The sequence below is a fragment of the Cryptotermes secundus genome, unplaced genomic scaffold (assembly GCF_002891405.2).
Source record: "Cryptotermes secundus unplaced genomic scaffold, Csec_1.0 scaffold200, whole genome shotgun sequence".
Lineage (NCBI taxonomy): Eukaryota > Metazoa > Arthropoda > Insecta > Blattodea > Kalotermitidae > Cryptotermes > Cryptotermes secundus.
The window spans coordinates 1,166,165-1,180,971 of record NW_019727788.1 but is presented as its reverse complement, the minus strand read 5'-3'; the positions used below and the strand labels follow the sequence as shown (position 1 = coordinate 1,180,971).

The 14,807-nt window shown below is 42.9% G+C and overlaps 1 protein-coding gene across 5 annotated transcripts in view; it reads right to left on the bottom strand.

The window, feature by feature from the left end:
* LOC111864950 (dual 3',5'-cyclic-AMP and -GMP phosphodiesterase 11) overlaps window positions 1–14,807 on the bottom strand; it is a 657,492-nt gene that overhangs the window by 35,552 nt on the left and 607,133 nt on the right. For all 5 annotated transcript variants that reach the window (XM_023852595.2, XM_023852594.2, XM_023852597.2 and 2 more), the window contains 3 exons: window positions 11,100–11,274; window positions 10,223–10,667; window positions 6,262–6,696 (listed from right to left, as the gene is read on the bottom strand). In XM_023852595.2, the coding sequence (XP_023708363.1) occupies window positions 6,262–6,696; window positions 10,223–10,667; window positions 11,100–11,242 (1,023 nt within the window). In that variant the 5' untranslated portion in view covers window positions 11,243–11,274. The remainder of the gene's footprint in view (window positions 1–6,261; window positions 6,697–10,222; window positions 10,668–11,099; window positions 11,275–14,807) is intronic.

The following is a 14,807-nucleotide window of genomic DNA, read 5'->3' as shown; positions in this document are numbered from 1 at the left end:
GACGCTTAATATCAATCGCAATGTGACTTGAATCCGTCTTCTGACGTCAGAAATGTAAATAAGTAAGTACGGAACCTCTAGTCTATGAATGAAACTGGTGGGGATTTTCCGTGATATTTTCTGCTACCCGGCTCTTCATCGCTTTTAATCCTTGAGTAATAAACGTTCTATTTTAAGTTGCCATAAAAAATAAATGTTAGGAAGGTAAGCGAATACAAGAAGAGGTCTAATTTTAAACCTGGGTTCATCATCAACTCGTAATTTCGGTCGTTTTATAGCTTCCGCAGGATATTTGGCTGTAGTGCCAATTCGGGATTCGAAACTCTGGCCATTCGTCTACAAGTAACAGTCAGATTAAGATAATGTTTCAGTTTCATGCGTTTCCGCACAACTGCGTGTGTCGGGAATTAACTAAGAGTACGTAGAAAAGTGCCGATCATAGCGGTCGCGCGGTATAAAGCATGAACAGTCTTCGCTCTTTCGAACGCTGGGATTGTGGGTTCGAATCCCACTCAAGGCATAGATGTCTGTGTGAGCGTTTATTCTGTTTGCGCTGTTGTATGTGTAGGTAGCGGCCTTGCGACGGGCTGATCACTCGTGCAACGAGGCTTACTATCTGTGTAAAAAAGATTACGAAACTGATGAAAAGGCCAAGGACTAACAAAAGGCTGTGGTGCCACTGATGAATGAATGCATGAGGTAGAAGAGTAAAATACTCAATCTGAAACCAGCACTTTGCAACGGATTGTGAAATTCTGAACATTAATTTACTTCTGTATAAAAAACTGACTGGCTGGAACTAGCTCCATAAATTAGTAGCATTGAAACATGATATAAAGGGTAGTTTAATTAACACTTTACTAATTACCAAAACAACTAACACTGCGGTATTATAACCCGAACTTTCAACACAGCTAAGTAACAAAGCCTTCAATTGGGCACGATCCTCAGGCATTTCAATCTCACAACCTCCCTAAGATTGGTCTTAATATATTATCTTGCCACACTGTTCATTATAACCCGAACTTTCAACACAGCTAAGTAACAAAGCCTTCAATTGGGCACGATCCTCAGGCATTTCAATCTCACAACCTCCCTAAGATTGGTCTTAATATATTATCTTGCCACACTGTTCATTATAACCCGAACTTTCAACACAGCTAAGTAACAAAGCCTTCAATTGGGCACGATCCTCAGGCATTTCAATCTCACAACCTTCCTAAGATTTGTCTTAATATTATCTTGCCACATTGTTTTGGTTTTCCAAGTGCATGCTTTCGAAGAGGTTTCGTGACCAAACCTCACACGTCTTCTTCGCCTCCCTCACGTTAATGCCATGCCCCACCTATCTCAGCTTTCCAGAATTCACTGTCTGAGGAATACTCATCAACCTATGTAAATCACAAGTGTCCATTTTGTAATTACCCTCACTTACTTTCCTTCGGAGGTCCAACTATTTTCATCACCAATGTTTTCAAACATTTTTACATCCGAACATAACAAATGATAACATTACTATTTTGTATGTAATAATTAATTAAAATTCAAAAACTTTATTCTAATGTAAGTTATTATTGTTTAAAGCAGAGAAAGGCCATCACGCTCCGGCCGCTTTATCTGCGGTACCCATTGGATAGGATGCTGCATGCGACGACACGCCCCTGCCAGTCATGTACACTAAGCTACAAAGCTCTCCCGTTATGATAATCAAACAGAAAATTTACATTCACTAATTCATTATTAGGTGAAAATATACTGCCAAGTATTTGGTGGCCCGATGAGGGGTTTGGATTGGTAACTGAATTTACAAATCATAAATATAAGTAACTCTAATAGCCGCATTGATTCACAGACTTTACGAATCACTACAGCACACGCTAAGTCTTCTCAGTTTGTCTTCACTACTCGGTGCCTGGCAACGGATTCTAACAGTGTGTTATTCTACTCATTTCGTTACCAGCTGGCAAATGTCTCGCACCTAACCCATGACTCCAACCATTCCCAGCAGTTTTTTATTGTGACATCACGTGTTCAACGTGTTTATCGGCCGTTCCCGAGCAAGGGCCGTCTATTCTGGCTCCACTGTTCTGATATTTCAGTTGCCATGTCACAATATGCTTCAGAGTCGTATCGTAATAAAGCATTACATTACAAGAGTAAAATAAATCTCACATACAATTTAATATTAAATATAAATCTTTTGCTTTGTTTATTTACTTAATTGCGAATGTTGTGCAGATCACTGTTGACTGCTGAATATTCAAGTTAAGAAATGTACTCACGATATCCCTTTTGTTTCATTATCTCTAAAACTACACGACTTAACGTGGAAATATACAAACGTTTCTTTTTTCTCTAAAACTTCTGTTCAAAACAGTTTTTTCTTCGACAAATATTTACGGAGATACACGTAGAAATACATGTAGGTCATCAAACCTGTCCGATCTATGTAAACACTGAGATGCCTCGGCAAATTTTCGCATTTTTCTCCACTATTAAATTTCGTGAAGTCGGTTCAGCAACTGTGTGGAGTTATTCTGTGAGTACAGACGGTCGAACAGACGTAATGAGCAAACTTAACAGGTGCTCCACAAAGTTGCGAACACACGTAAAAACGAGCTATACTATACGTTAGGCCTAATAGTTGATAAACCAGATCTCTCCTTCTACCAGAATTACAGGTGCGAGTGTCAGTAATGAGTTTGTTCTCATTCTCGCATTTTCGTAGCGCTATTGAAACAGGAATTCACGGTTTGAAAGAACGGTAACCATCCCATTTCTATAACTTGTATGTATGTATGTATGTATGTATGTATGTATGCATGTATGTATGTACGTATGTACGAGTATGTATGTACGTAGTGTCATTACTTCAGTAACTGATGACCAGGGCCCGGATTTTGATTACATGTCATCTTTTTTCCTTGTATCTTATGCGATACTCTTAAATATATAAATCTCGGATATGAGCTGCTGATTACAGAAATGTATATTTTATAGGTAATTTTTTGACATTTTTAGGTTTAAGGTAATTTTTTGGTAAAATTTTGGACTTTTAAGGGTATTCTTGTCATTTTTGACCATTTTAGGGAATTTTTCTTCATATGTTTTCTGAAATGTGATTAACATGGAAGCGAAGTGTTCTTTCTTTTCTCTTTTAGGTCATTTTTCTGGATGTTTTCGGTAATTTTTTAAATATTTTCAGGTCATCAAAATCCGGGCCCTGCATATTACATTTTTGGGTCATATTTTAGGTCATTTTTTTCTGGATTTTTTCGGTATTTTTTTAAATATTTTCAGGTCATAAAAATCCGGGCCCTGCTGATGACAATGACTGATAATGAAACTGTAATTAGCGGTCAGAATAGGCCTGATGGACGTGTACAGATACACTGAACGCGGCCTGCTACAACTACCGGAAAGGGACGTGCCAGAGAGCTCGCTATCACAAGTTGCATGCGTGCGCTACACCGTAGCGTGAATGGACGAGGAGACATGTACAAGGCAACCACTCTCGGTCAAGTACACACACTCGCTGTGAACACTGCGACAGCAGAGAGGAAGAGGGGACATTTTGTAAGAATAGCTGGACACTTTCATGTACTGACAACAGAGGCTTACGTTTTGTGAACAGCAGCTTCAATAACATGTCATTAAGCAAAAGTTAAAGTTACGTTATCCACGTGCTTAAACATCGTCATGCAGATATAAAACAGGCTGAGCGACCCCGTCGACCCAAGCGGTAATAGCTCTTCTATTCGGAAGGTGCTTAGTTCGAATTTCGGCCGGGTCGCCGACTATCCTGCTGGATTTTATTTTTGTGATTTTTCTCAATACATCCACGCAAATTCCGAGATAGTACATTGAAATAGGCCACAACTGCTTTCTTCCATGCCCTTATCAACTCATATTATCGTCCTACCATTCAAAGCTATACATCCTGAGATCCTGACAGCCTCATTAATTAACTATGAATAAACAGAATATAAAATACAGACGGTTTATTACTGTCTATGTGTGTGTTACGTCTCTCTAACACCGTAGTAGTTTCCACTCGCTTACATGGGTGCCATCTGAAGGCTACAGATGTAGCTAACTGGTTGCTTTAACGGTAGAGGAAGGGAGGAGATAAAGGTATGAAAGAAATGCAGGAAAGGAACAAGGAGAATTAAGGACGGTGATATGAGATAAATGACTAGCTGCTGAACTGCAACGGAATTTTCCAGTAACACGAATATATACGGGGCATAAAGGTATAGCTCCGTGGAGTTTCAACCTTGGCACTGATTTCGGCAACATTTGATCTGCTTTAATTCTGTAAATCGAGCCTTCAGAAGGAGGCTGGTTGGACCACGGAACAGTTATGCTTGTGGCGAAGGAAAACAACATATCTGATGGAAGAAGAACCCTCAGAGTTCATGCATTCAGAAACTGAACTCACCGTGGTACGTAGTACAACAGTTATCCGCTTAGCTACCGTGTAGCAAAGGAAAAGGAGATAAAGATCTACCACATGCACTTCTTCGGAGGCATTCATTTCTCTCTGTTTAAGGACTAACCAGCTCCAAGAAGTGGAGTCCCTTCTTGAGAGCTAAACGCTAACTCAGGTATTCAAGAAACTCCCCGCCTTAACAAATCCAAAGATTCATTATCATTTTCACAACAGCCCCTACTTCCTTCCTTCCTTAAAATCTACCTTAATACTATCTTTCCATCTACACCTGGGAACCCCAAATGGTCTCTTCCTTCAACATTAAAATTAAACTACGTACTACGAGTTATAATGTTCAAATTTCTGTGGATTATACGACACTGTCTCCCTTTTAGATATATGCACAGTACACAATGTCAAATGGCAGAATACTTGACGAAGGACGAGTTCGAAAGTATCTGGAAGGAAGCGGTCGTGGCCTAATCATAGTACTACTCCAGTATTTGCTCACTCATTCAAAAGGAATCTCAGTAGATTACTTTTACACGTTTCAGCTGTAGGCCACGAAAGTAACAAATACTAAATAAAGGACTATGATAATTAACATTACAAATATACAGTGCAACACTCATTGCATAAATGTTCATTAAAATCCTCCAACAGGTTCAAATGTTATGCGGGGAAAAGACGCACTGACAATACCATAAGTTCAGGTTTCCATCCAGAATATTGCGATATGGCAACTACAATCCATACGTTTCGGAATGTGGAGGCCGAAGGAATATTGCAGAGTCATCCATTTCCATGGTTACAGAAACACGTACCTACAGAACGGGGAGCCGGGATAGCGTGGTCGCTATAGCGACAGGTTAGGGACTGGATAACGGAGGGGTCGGATTTGGAGTCCCGGAAGGGTCAAGAATGTTATGTTCACCACGTCGTCCAGACCGACTCTGAGGCCCACCAAGCTTCCTATCCATTGGGTACCGGGGGCTCTTTCCCTGGGGGTAAAACTAGTGCCGAGGTCAACAATTTGTGGATTTATACATCCACTCCCCCATACGCCTTGATGGCGTAGTGCTTAATTAGTTAAGCACGGGGACAACGTTCCCTTCTTCTACCCACAGCAACGGGCATACTCACAACAGTTGTGGTTCTGTTGAGCGATGTTGCCCGGGCAGTCCGCAAAAAAGTGACATACAGAAGCACGCCAGACGAGTCTTCTTTTAGTAGAATTCCAGGACTCCAAGCGCCGACAGAGAGTTAAATATGGTGATGAGTCCCGTGAATTCCTGAATCTAGAATAAATATGCTGGCGAGGGCCAGCAGCAATTCAGCAGTCGGTCGGTAGGTCGTCAGTCACAGGATTCTTCTAGCTTGGTTCGACATGCCGTCTTCAAGGACCTAGTCCCTTGTTGCACTAATATAATCCGGTGGTTTCGGGTTGGCTGGGACAACGAGAACAATGGCTGTCTGGTAAATTCATTCTTGATTTCGGGCCTCAGCGGGACACATGACCCTCATTTTTCTGTCTCGAGAACATCGCCTTACTGCTGTCCGCCCAGGCTTCCTTGTGTACAACGGCATTTCGACTGCCTGGGCCTATCCCTTGCTACGTGTACGTGTTTCTGCCGTGATGCTGCTACATTTCTGCAGTCCCCACTTTCCGAAACCTAGGGACTCTAGTTGCCATATAATGGAGGCTACAGGCTGACTGGAAATCATTTTACACATCTCTCGCAACGGGCTTCTTACTGAGAAGAGATCAAGACAGCCGTTGAGGCCATTCAGACGCGTTGGAGGGACGAGTGACGTTCAGTAGCACTGACCTTATATGCATCAGGTATATTGACAGGCTCCCCGCTCTCTGCGACGTAACCGACAATCCCCGTTCCCCAGGGAATTTTGATCTCTTCCTTCTTTTCCATCTCCTGCAGCGTCGAACGAGAACACACGTCGAACAGCTTGGACACCAGGAACCTGGGCCTCGTCGAGTTCCCCGAGCTCGATAACGACAGAGAATTCCTTCTGGACCTCGGCTTCCCAGCAGCTGTATTATTGGGTATAGAACCGAGAGAGTTTGGCGACTTTGAGTTGCTTGAACTCAAATTGTTGTTAGTACTTCTAGAGTTGTCATCATACGACCCCCTGTCACCCTGGACGAGGAACAAGGATCCTCTGTCTGCATTGAGAAGCATACTGACGTTCTGAAGGATCTTGTGACACAGTGACCGCACATCCAGTTCATTACAGATGTCCTTCACCTACAAACAAACATGAACATTATCAATTAGCAGTAAGTTGTAATCCACATTCTCCGTAATTCAGGGGCGCCCAAGCGAACTTCACAACTGCCATCAGTCTACAATCAATACATTCTGTAGTTGTATATTTAATGACACTGTCAGAAAGCCATACTTTATAGTGCCAAAGGACAGTATGGCTGCAAATAATCAGACAGGATGTGGAAGGAGATTGTTGTGGGCTAATATAAGGTTCATTCCTGGCATTTGCCTGGGCAAACTGAGGAGAACTATAAAAGCTCTATCAGGATAGACTCTGTCCCATCCGCGATTCGAATCAAGCACTCCTGAATACAAGTCAGAAGTGTTAACACTTCAGCCAACTTGATGTCTATGAAATAACTCTCACAACTAAACGTGCAGATCTTATGTCCTCAATCGTTGATCATCAGCAGTGCCAATAGAATGTTGTCACGTGTTGGGTATGTCACGCGACAAATAACTTCATGCCGTCAAGGATGTAGCGAATATTTATTGTGCTTCGCTTCTACACACTCACACTCTACACTTGTTATCACTTGCAGTATCACAATTACTGCTTCCACTGTATCCCGGCGAATCCATTCAACTGTCTCCGACGGTGGCTATACTAAGACTCCAACTTATACTGAATACTCAATCCTCGTAACTCGTACCTCATACTCGCACTGCATACTCAATAGTCGTACTCAATACTCAATCTTAATTCCTGCTCCTTGTATAGGCTCGGCACGGACCACATAACGGAAAAAGATATCAAGTATTGTTGTCACGTGTGTCTACCTACGCACTTTCTAGCAATAGACGCCCTACTGTTGCGTGACGTCACAGCCTAGCGGGGAGGAGTGTTTACCGAGCATTGTTACGCAACGAACACTCGTTGTTATGGATACTTCTATGCAACGGTCTCAACAATTTCCACTGTTTCGTTGCTCACCGATGGACGACATATAGCACGACACAATGTTATTAATCTTTATGTTATGGGCACAGCCTGCTACATCACGGAGCTGAAGTGTAATTAATTTTTGGTTTACCTAATACTAACATGTGAGCAGTGAGCAGGCTAGGCAAATAAATATATATTCTCTAATTTGGGAGTGAGAAGAAGTTTAAAGAGACAGTGCCGCGCGTGAGACTCAACTCTCCTGGAGGGAGTGCAGTTAGTATCATCAGAGTCCAAGGTTTGCTGTGAAGGAAATGTGATAGGAAAACAACGGTTTACAGAGCTTCTCAACCATTTCTTCGTTATGAATATAGTAGTTTTACCCATGTTCACAGAATGCAGAATTCACAAACATAACGCTTCTCAAGACTCAATACATGTAGTATAGGATCTAGACAAGGGCCATTTACATGTCTGCCCTCACGCCTAAAATTTCTTTGGGCCATAAAATACAATAGTGTGGCGTATTGGCCCTATGCAGGAACTGTTGAGCCACAGAGGCCTTGGGGCACGCGCGCAACGTGAGAGTTGCGAATTGTATCGGTGCGTTGCTCGGCGACAACTCTGTGAACGCTTGGATTGCGCAACAGGAAGTACGAGTGATGTCACATACCCCCACTAATCCCGTTGCTGCGCGAGGCTCGGTAAACACGCCTGACAACAATACCTGATATCTGTTGCTGGGCAGCAGTGTGTTGTCTATGGAGTCCGTTGTTGGCCAATAGGCTGATTTCTGCGTGCTCAGGGCGGAAGCTACATAACGAGAGTACTCGTGTTCATTCACACCCGTGTGGAGGCGCGGTCGAATACCTCCACCATGACCCTGCGAGTCGTAGGCGGCGACGAAAAGGGAAGTATCAAATCTGAGACAGTAAAATATGGTCGCAAGTCCCAAGGGACTCGGACCCGAGAAAGACTGCGCTGGGACGGGTCAGTAGCATATATAAAAGACAGACCCGTCCTCTCGTCAGAGATGGTGCTCCTCAAAAACAAGACCGTAAATGTGAAGCAGTAATAAATATCTGGTCATGAGCCCCAACAGGGCTCGACACCAAGACTCACCGACCGTCAGTCGCAATGTGATTTTGACTTTGACCTTGACTTGTTGATTCAGTATTGAGTAGTCAGGTGAAATACAGCAGCAGTCGCGGGAAGAAGAAAAAGAGGAACCGAACGTGTGGTTAGAAGGTTTTCTGTGAGATAATTTGTGATAGTGCGCGATAACTGAGAAGTCAGCCAGTGAAGACTTATTGTGTGCCTTCAAGACTGTATGTGTGCTGTAGTACAGTTACATTGGGAGTGCGTAATTCACAGAGACTTGTACAGCTCCCGTGTTATAAATACGTGAAGACTACTGAAGATAGAGTGAAGAGACTATTGTGTAGGGTTTGTAAATTGTGTAAACCCGTAGCAGTGCTATAACTGTGGTTACGACTTGTAGGTTGTTAATAAAATCAATTAACAACCCGAACAGCGTCTTCAGTAGACAAAACACGTTACAATATTATCAGTTCATGCACTTGAAGTGAGACTGATTTAAAGTGTTGACACCTCCTGCATCAATTGCACACAGTCTCATGAGTATTCATCCGTTATTACAGTTCGTATTATTTTCCACAGAGGCTGTTACTGTGGGGAGAAACTGACATCTAACTGCTGCACGATCAGATAACATTTCGTAACACTTCTGTATGCACAGGGTTCATATGGTTGGAGATAATATGAGACCAGTGGTTCAATATGTCTCATTTCTCATTTTGGAATATTAGTTTACTAAGAAATGCCTATCCGTCTATCAGCACTTGTTGTTGTTGTTGTTATTGGAGAGGGTGGGTTTCCCCATGCACTTAGACCAGTACTGGTCCATTGTGCGTCCCCCTGTGATATTCTACCAGTCTCTAAACCCTACCGGTACTGGTGCGTGCCATCAGTCCCGACTCAGCCAGCGAGTTCGGCCTCTACTGGCTCAGCGGTATCTCGATGCTTCCCCCATCTACCAGAGGCGTTAGAGACTACTGTTGGGCGGGAAATGTCCTGAATTTAGCTCAGAGGTCTCCTAGAGACATGAGGTTCTTTTACGTGCCGTAAAGCTACGACACGGGACCCACGGCTTAAAGTCCCTCCCGGAGGACTTGTTCCACGACCTCCGCCGGGTTTGAACCCGAGTACCTTGAGTCACGAGGTGGGAACGTTACCCCTAGATTACGGAGGCCGCTCTATCAGCACTTACTTAAGATGCTAAATTACGTTTCATATTAATGTGGCAAGCAAAACATGGAAATGGAGATGCAGTTATACAGACCGGAACACGTTGTGAGTGGTAGAATATAAAGCATCCTAAACATATGCTGAAAGACAACTGGATATGTAATTACTTATGTGACCAATAATTCGGGCATAAATCACAGATGAAACTGGAATGTGACGTGAAAAATTATCTATTTATCATTAGATTTATCAGTCAATGAATGCGCTGGTTCCAGACACGTTAAGACTGCATAAGCGTACATACGTTACATGCTGCCAGTCTGCAGTAACAGCAGAGAACAAAGCAGAACCCACCAATTCGAAGATCAGTTCTTTCTCATCAAGATGTCGGAGCTCATGTCGTGACCGCCGCTGCGGCCTGCCAGGACCGGGGTACAGGGGTGTGCCTCCTGAACCGACAGGGCCACTAGTGCTCGTGTAGGTCGCGGAGCAGTCCCCAGTAGGAGACACGGACAGAAAGGTTGGAGTCCCGTCGATCGTATTCACGATGGGCTTCAGAAGTCCCCCTCGCTCGAACTCGTGCGCTGAGATCTTGCGGACAGGCGTCGTGGCCCCAGATCCGGCCCTCGATGATGGAGCTGTACTAGCCGGAAGTGAACCGGAAGTGGGTGCAGGGTTGGCCTGGTGGCTGGGAGAGGAGAGGTCGGCAACTGGAGGGCTGACGCAGCTGCCGGTGTTGGCCGATGTTGGTGTTGCATGGGAGACCAACCACGTGTCCACCACCTGCCGCGTCGCCTTCCTGCCAGCAAGAACAGGCAACTCAACGACAAGCGGAAGCAGCCGAGATTCTTACAATTCCTCGTGACAACAAAAAGACGAACAACGGCAACATGGCTCATTTATCTGTTACTGGCCCTGTGGAAAAAGAGGTACAGAATGACCTAAAATGCTGTGAGCAAATCAGTCAGAAATGAGCGGCAAAGAGGAGGGGAGAATATATATAAGGAGGGGGGAAGAGAAACATCTACAACAAAGGAGGGATAGATGATACTCCAATATCAGGATTACGTATTTTAAAGTTAAATTTAACTTTCTCAATCTGGTAATCAAATAACATCTGATTAAATGAAGAAAATCGTGTGATTAGAACCTGATTGCCTGACTGATTGTGACTTATGATCATAAACCTTAAAATACAATGCGCCGTGCATAATTCCGACACTTATCGCACCTCAGGAAGTAATCCTGCACGAAGTCTGGGTGTTCGTCAAGCCAGGCCTCCATGCGCGCGTACTCCGGGTCATAGTATTGGTACTTGCTTCCCTCCTCGCTACCCGGAGGAGCCACCGTGCTCGGCGCCGTCTCCGCCGTCATCCTCGGTTCCTCGAAAGTGCGCAGGTGCAGGCCTGCAACAGCAAAACATTTAAACTATACTAATGTTTCTTAGACGATGATATCCAAGGAACACAAACATTTTACAACTAAAAACGTTTAAATTGTATGACCTTTCTGTTCTGAAAGTTACTTCCCCGAGTTCGGCGTTATCATACTTCCGCCCAATTAACTTCATACAACCTACAGAAAGCCACTTTAATCCTTCAAATACAGTGGTCACTATATGTAGGAATACAGACATTAAGAAACTCAGCATTTTCCCACAGAACATATTTATGTGTTCCATATGATCTTGGTAAACAGAAGTTATTGCCTCCAACAGTATTAACCGGTTGGTGTTTGAACCGGTGACGAGCTGTGTTCTCTGTAAGCAACTTAAGTTTAAATATTACTTTGATGAATGTCAGACTTCAGTAAACTACTCATCTGCTCTTCCATTAGGCAGGGAGAAGGAAGGCAGCGATTTGCTTTGTTAGGAACTTCGAATCCGGTCAGAGGAAAATGCAGGACGATCTATTTCATGACGTAGTGAAGACAGTTTCATAGCGTAGCGACTACTGCGTTTCATGGTGTACGCTAATGATGATTGTTTTGTGACATGTTTGGGTGCAGCAGAAGTAGCCATTATTTTCAGTGACAGATCCCTCCTCTTGTCAAAGAGGACATCAGCTTCCTAAATTGAAAGTGTCAGTACTCCGTCGCCTGCAGTCCGCAAGAGAACTATACCGACCGAGCGATCGCCGCTTGTCGGCGAAGTTAGTGCCAACTTTCGCGGACAGATGGTGTAACGTGGTCAGCGCAATGGATCCTCACAAGGTGCATTTTAAAAATAGATTCCCTGCACTATAAAAATATCTTTATAATAAACAGCATCCACAAATCTCGTTCGTACTTCAATTTAGTCCCAATCTCTCCGTACACATTTATCAACTTGTGTACCTAATTATAGAAACATTTTACGACCTCTTTAGTGGTATATTCGACGCGCTGTTCCTGATTGACTCACATCTGGTAGTGAAAATTAATCTTTCGGAACGTTCAGAAGTAAGATGGTGCTGCCTCATGTGGCTCTCCTTCTAAAGTAAAATTCTTAACAAAATGGCAGTCTCAAAACATGATCGCTTCATACGACAATCACAATGCGATTAACGGTCGAGCTGGGACTTTCCCAGTGTTCAGCAAGTACATAGAGGCGTATCTGGTGTTTTCAAACATTGTTTACTTGGCGTATCTTCCGAGTCGCAGAACAAGTCAAGCAAGCAACCAGCAGATGTGCTTGCTTCTTGGCGGTTGCTTGCTTGACTTACGCATTGGCCCAGAAGATAGAGGGAGTTAAGTTCCTCCAAAAGTACGTAAACTTCTACCAGACTACATGGAAACGCATCCCAAGACAGTAGCCGTCGTGAGAACTTCAAATGCAACAAAATTGATTCTTCTCCTTGTTACACGTGAGCCTCACTTCTGTGTACCTTCCCTATTCACGTGTAACACTGCACACGGAAAGACGTATGCTAATCAGTTCGATTTCTATACATGAGCAAACATATCTGTCGAGACGAGATTAAACCAGTACGAATGTTTATTTATCATTGATGTTAATAAATAATTCAGAACATTAGGAATATCAAGTATAAATACATTATGTAACGGGTTCTCAAAACTTGGGTGTGAAACTTGGTCTCTGACATTAAGGGAGTAACATAGACTGAGGGTGTTTGAGAAAAGGGTGTTGAGGAGAATATTTTGACCGAAGAGGGCTGAAGTGACACGAGGTTGGAGAAATCTTCATAATGAGGAGCTTCATAACTTGTACTCTTCTCCAAGTATAATTAGAATGATCAAGTCAAGGAGGATGTGATGGGTAGGGCATATAGCACGAATTGGGAAGAAGAGGAATGCATATATGATATTGGTGGGAAAGCCAGAAGGAAAGAGACCACTGGCAAGACCAAGGTGTAGGTGGATGGACTATTAAAATGGATCTTAGAGAGATAGGATGGGATGGTATGGATTGGATTGATGCGGCTTAGGATAGGGACCAGCGGAGGGCTCTTGTGAACACGGTAATGAATCTTCGGGTTCCATAAAATGCTGGAGAGTTCATGAGTAGCTGCACAACTGGAAGCTTCTCAAGAAGGGCTCAGCACCGTGCGTGAGTGAGTTCTCAAAACTTGTGACAGTGCGAATCCGAAACGAATACAAAAATTTACGCAAACACCCCATCTCTGCCTGTCAGCAGAAAGTGCAGTTCTGCACACTGTCGCAGACCTCTATCACGATGGTGACGGCAGGAACCCATCACGAAATGTTTCGTTGGCTGCAACTACACTTCCCGAAGTACCTATATTAAATCCTATCACCTTACTAACTGGTCAGAACTGTGCGTGGATACAAATACAACCCAAATAATTCTTGAGAATCTCACATCCTCCTTTGAATCACGGTTAAAGACACCGTGCATTCTGTGATTTGTTTTTACTGTAATTTCCTTACTTTTTACATTTATAATTATAATTATTATTTTGTTTGCTTCCTTATATGCATTAATGTGTTTTTCCTCCATTGCCTACCTTTAATTAGTCTTTGACTTTATGTTGTGTTTGTCCAGTACGTAACTGCTTTTATCTACACTGTGCTGTGTCCGTAATTGGCCTTGTGGCTGTTGGCTAAGCACATTAATAAAGAACTGAATTATTATTGTTATTATTATTAGTAGTAGTAGTAACGTATCTTGATTTTATTACTCCCCTAGTTGGCTCTCAACGTCAAGTGGATGCCATTTATTCTGACCTAACTTCTGCTTTCGACCTCGTTCCCCACTCTTTGCTTCTTCACAAACTGAGTGCCCTTGGATTTTCTGGTGGTTATGTAAACTGGATACGCAGTTACCTAACCAAGAGACAATCTCGGGTCCGTAATGGTGAAACTATTTCATCGCCCTTTGAAGTATTGTCCAGTGTTCCACAGGGATCTGTTCTTGGGCCTCTGCTTTTCAATGTCTACATAAACGACTTGTGTGATTCAATTAAGCACTCCAGGTACCTACTCTTTGCAGACGACATTAAAATTTACTGTGCTATTAGCTGTCCTGAAGATTGTAATCTTCTGCAATCTGACGTTGACTGTATACGTAGCTGGTGTGCAGCGAACTATATGAAACTCAACGCTGACAAAACCAAAGTTATAACGTTCTCTAGAAAAACTAACTATTTGATATACGAATACAAACTTCTTCATTTCACTATAACTCGAACATATTCAGTCAAAGACTTGGGCGTATACCTTGATTCTAAACTTCATTTTCATGATCATGTTAATTTTGTATTTTCGCAGTGTATTAAGATGCTAGGTATAATTCGCAGTATCACATTTAACTATTCAACCCTTGGATGCATGTTCATTTTATATTTTACTTTAGTTAGATCCAAGGTTGAATACGCTTCAGTAGTTTGGAATTCCATTACGTCAACTGATGCAAACAAACTAGAACGCATTCAGCAGAAATTTACGGCTCTCTGTTTTAAACGTTTTTTTCCTCAAGTAG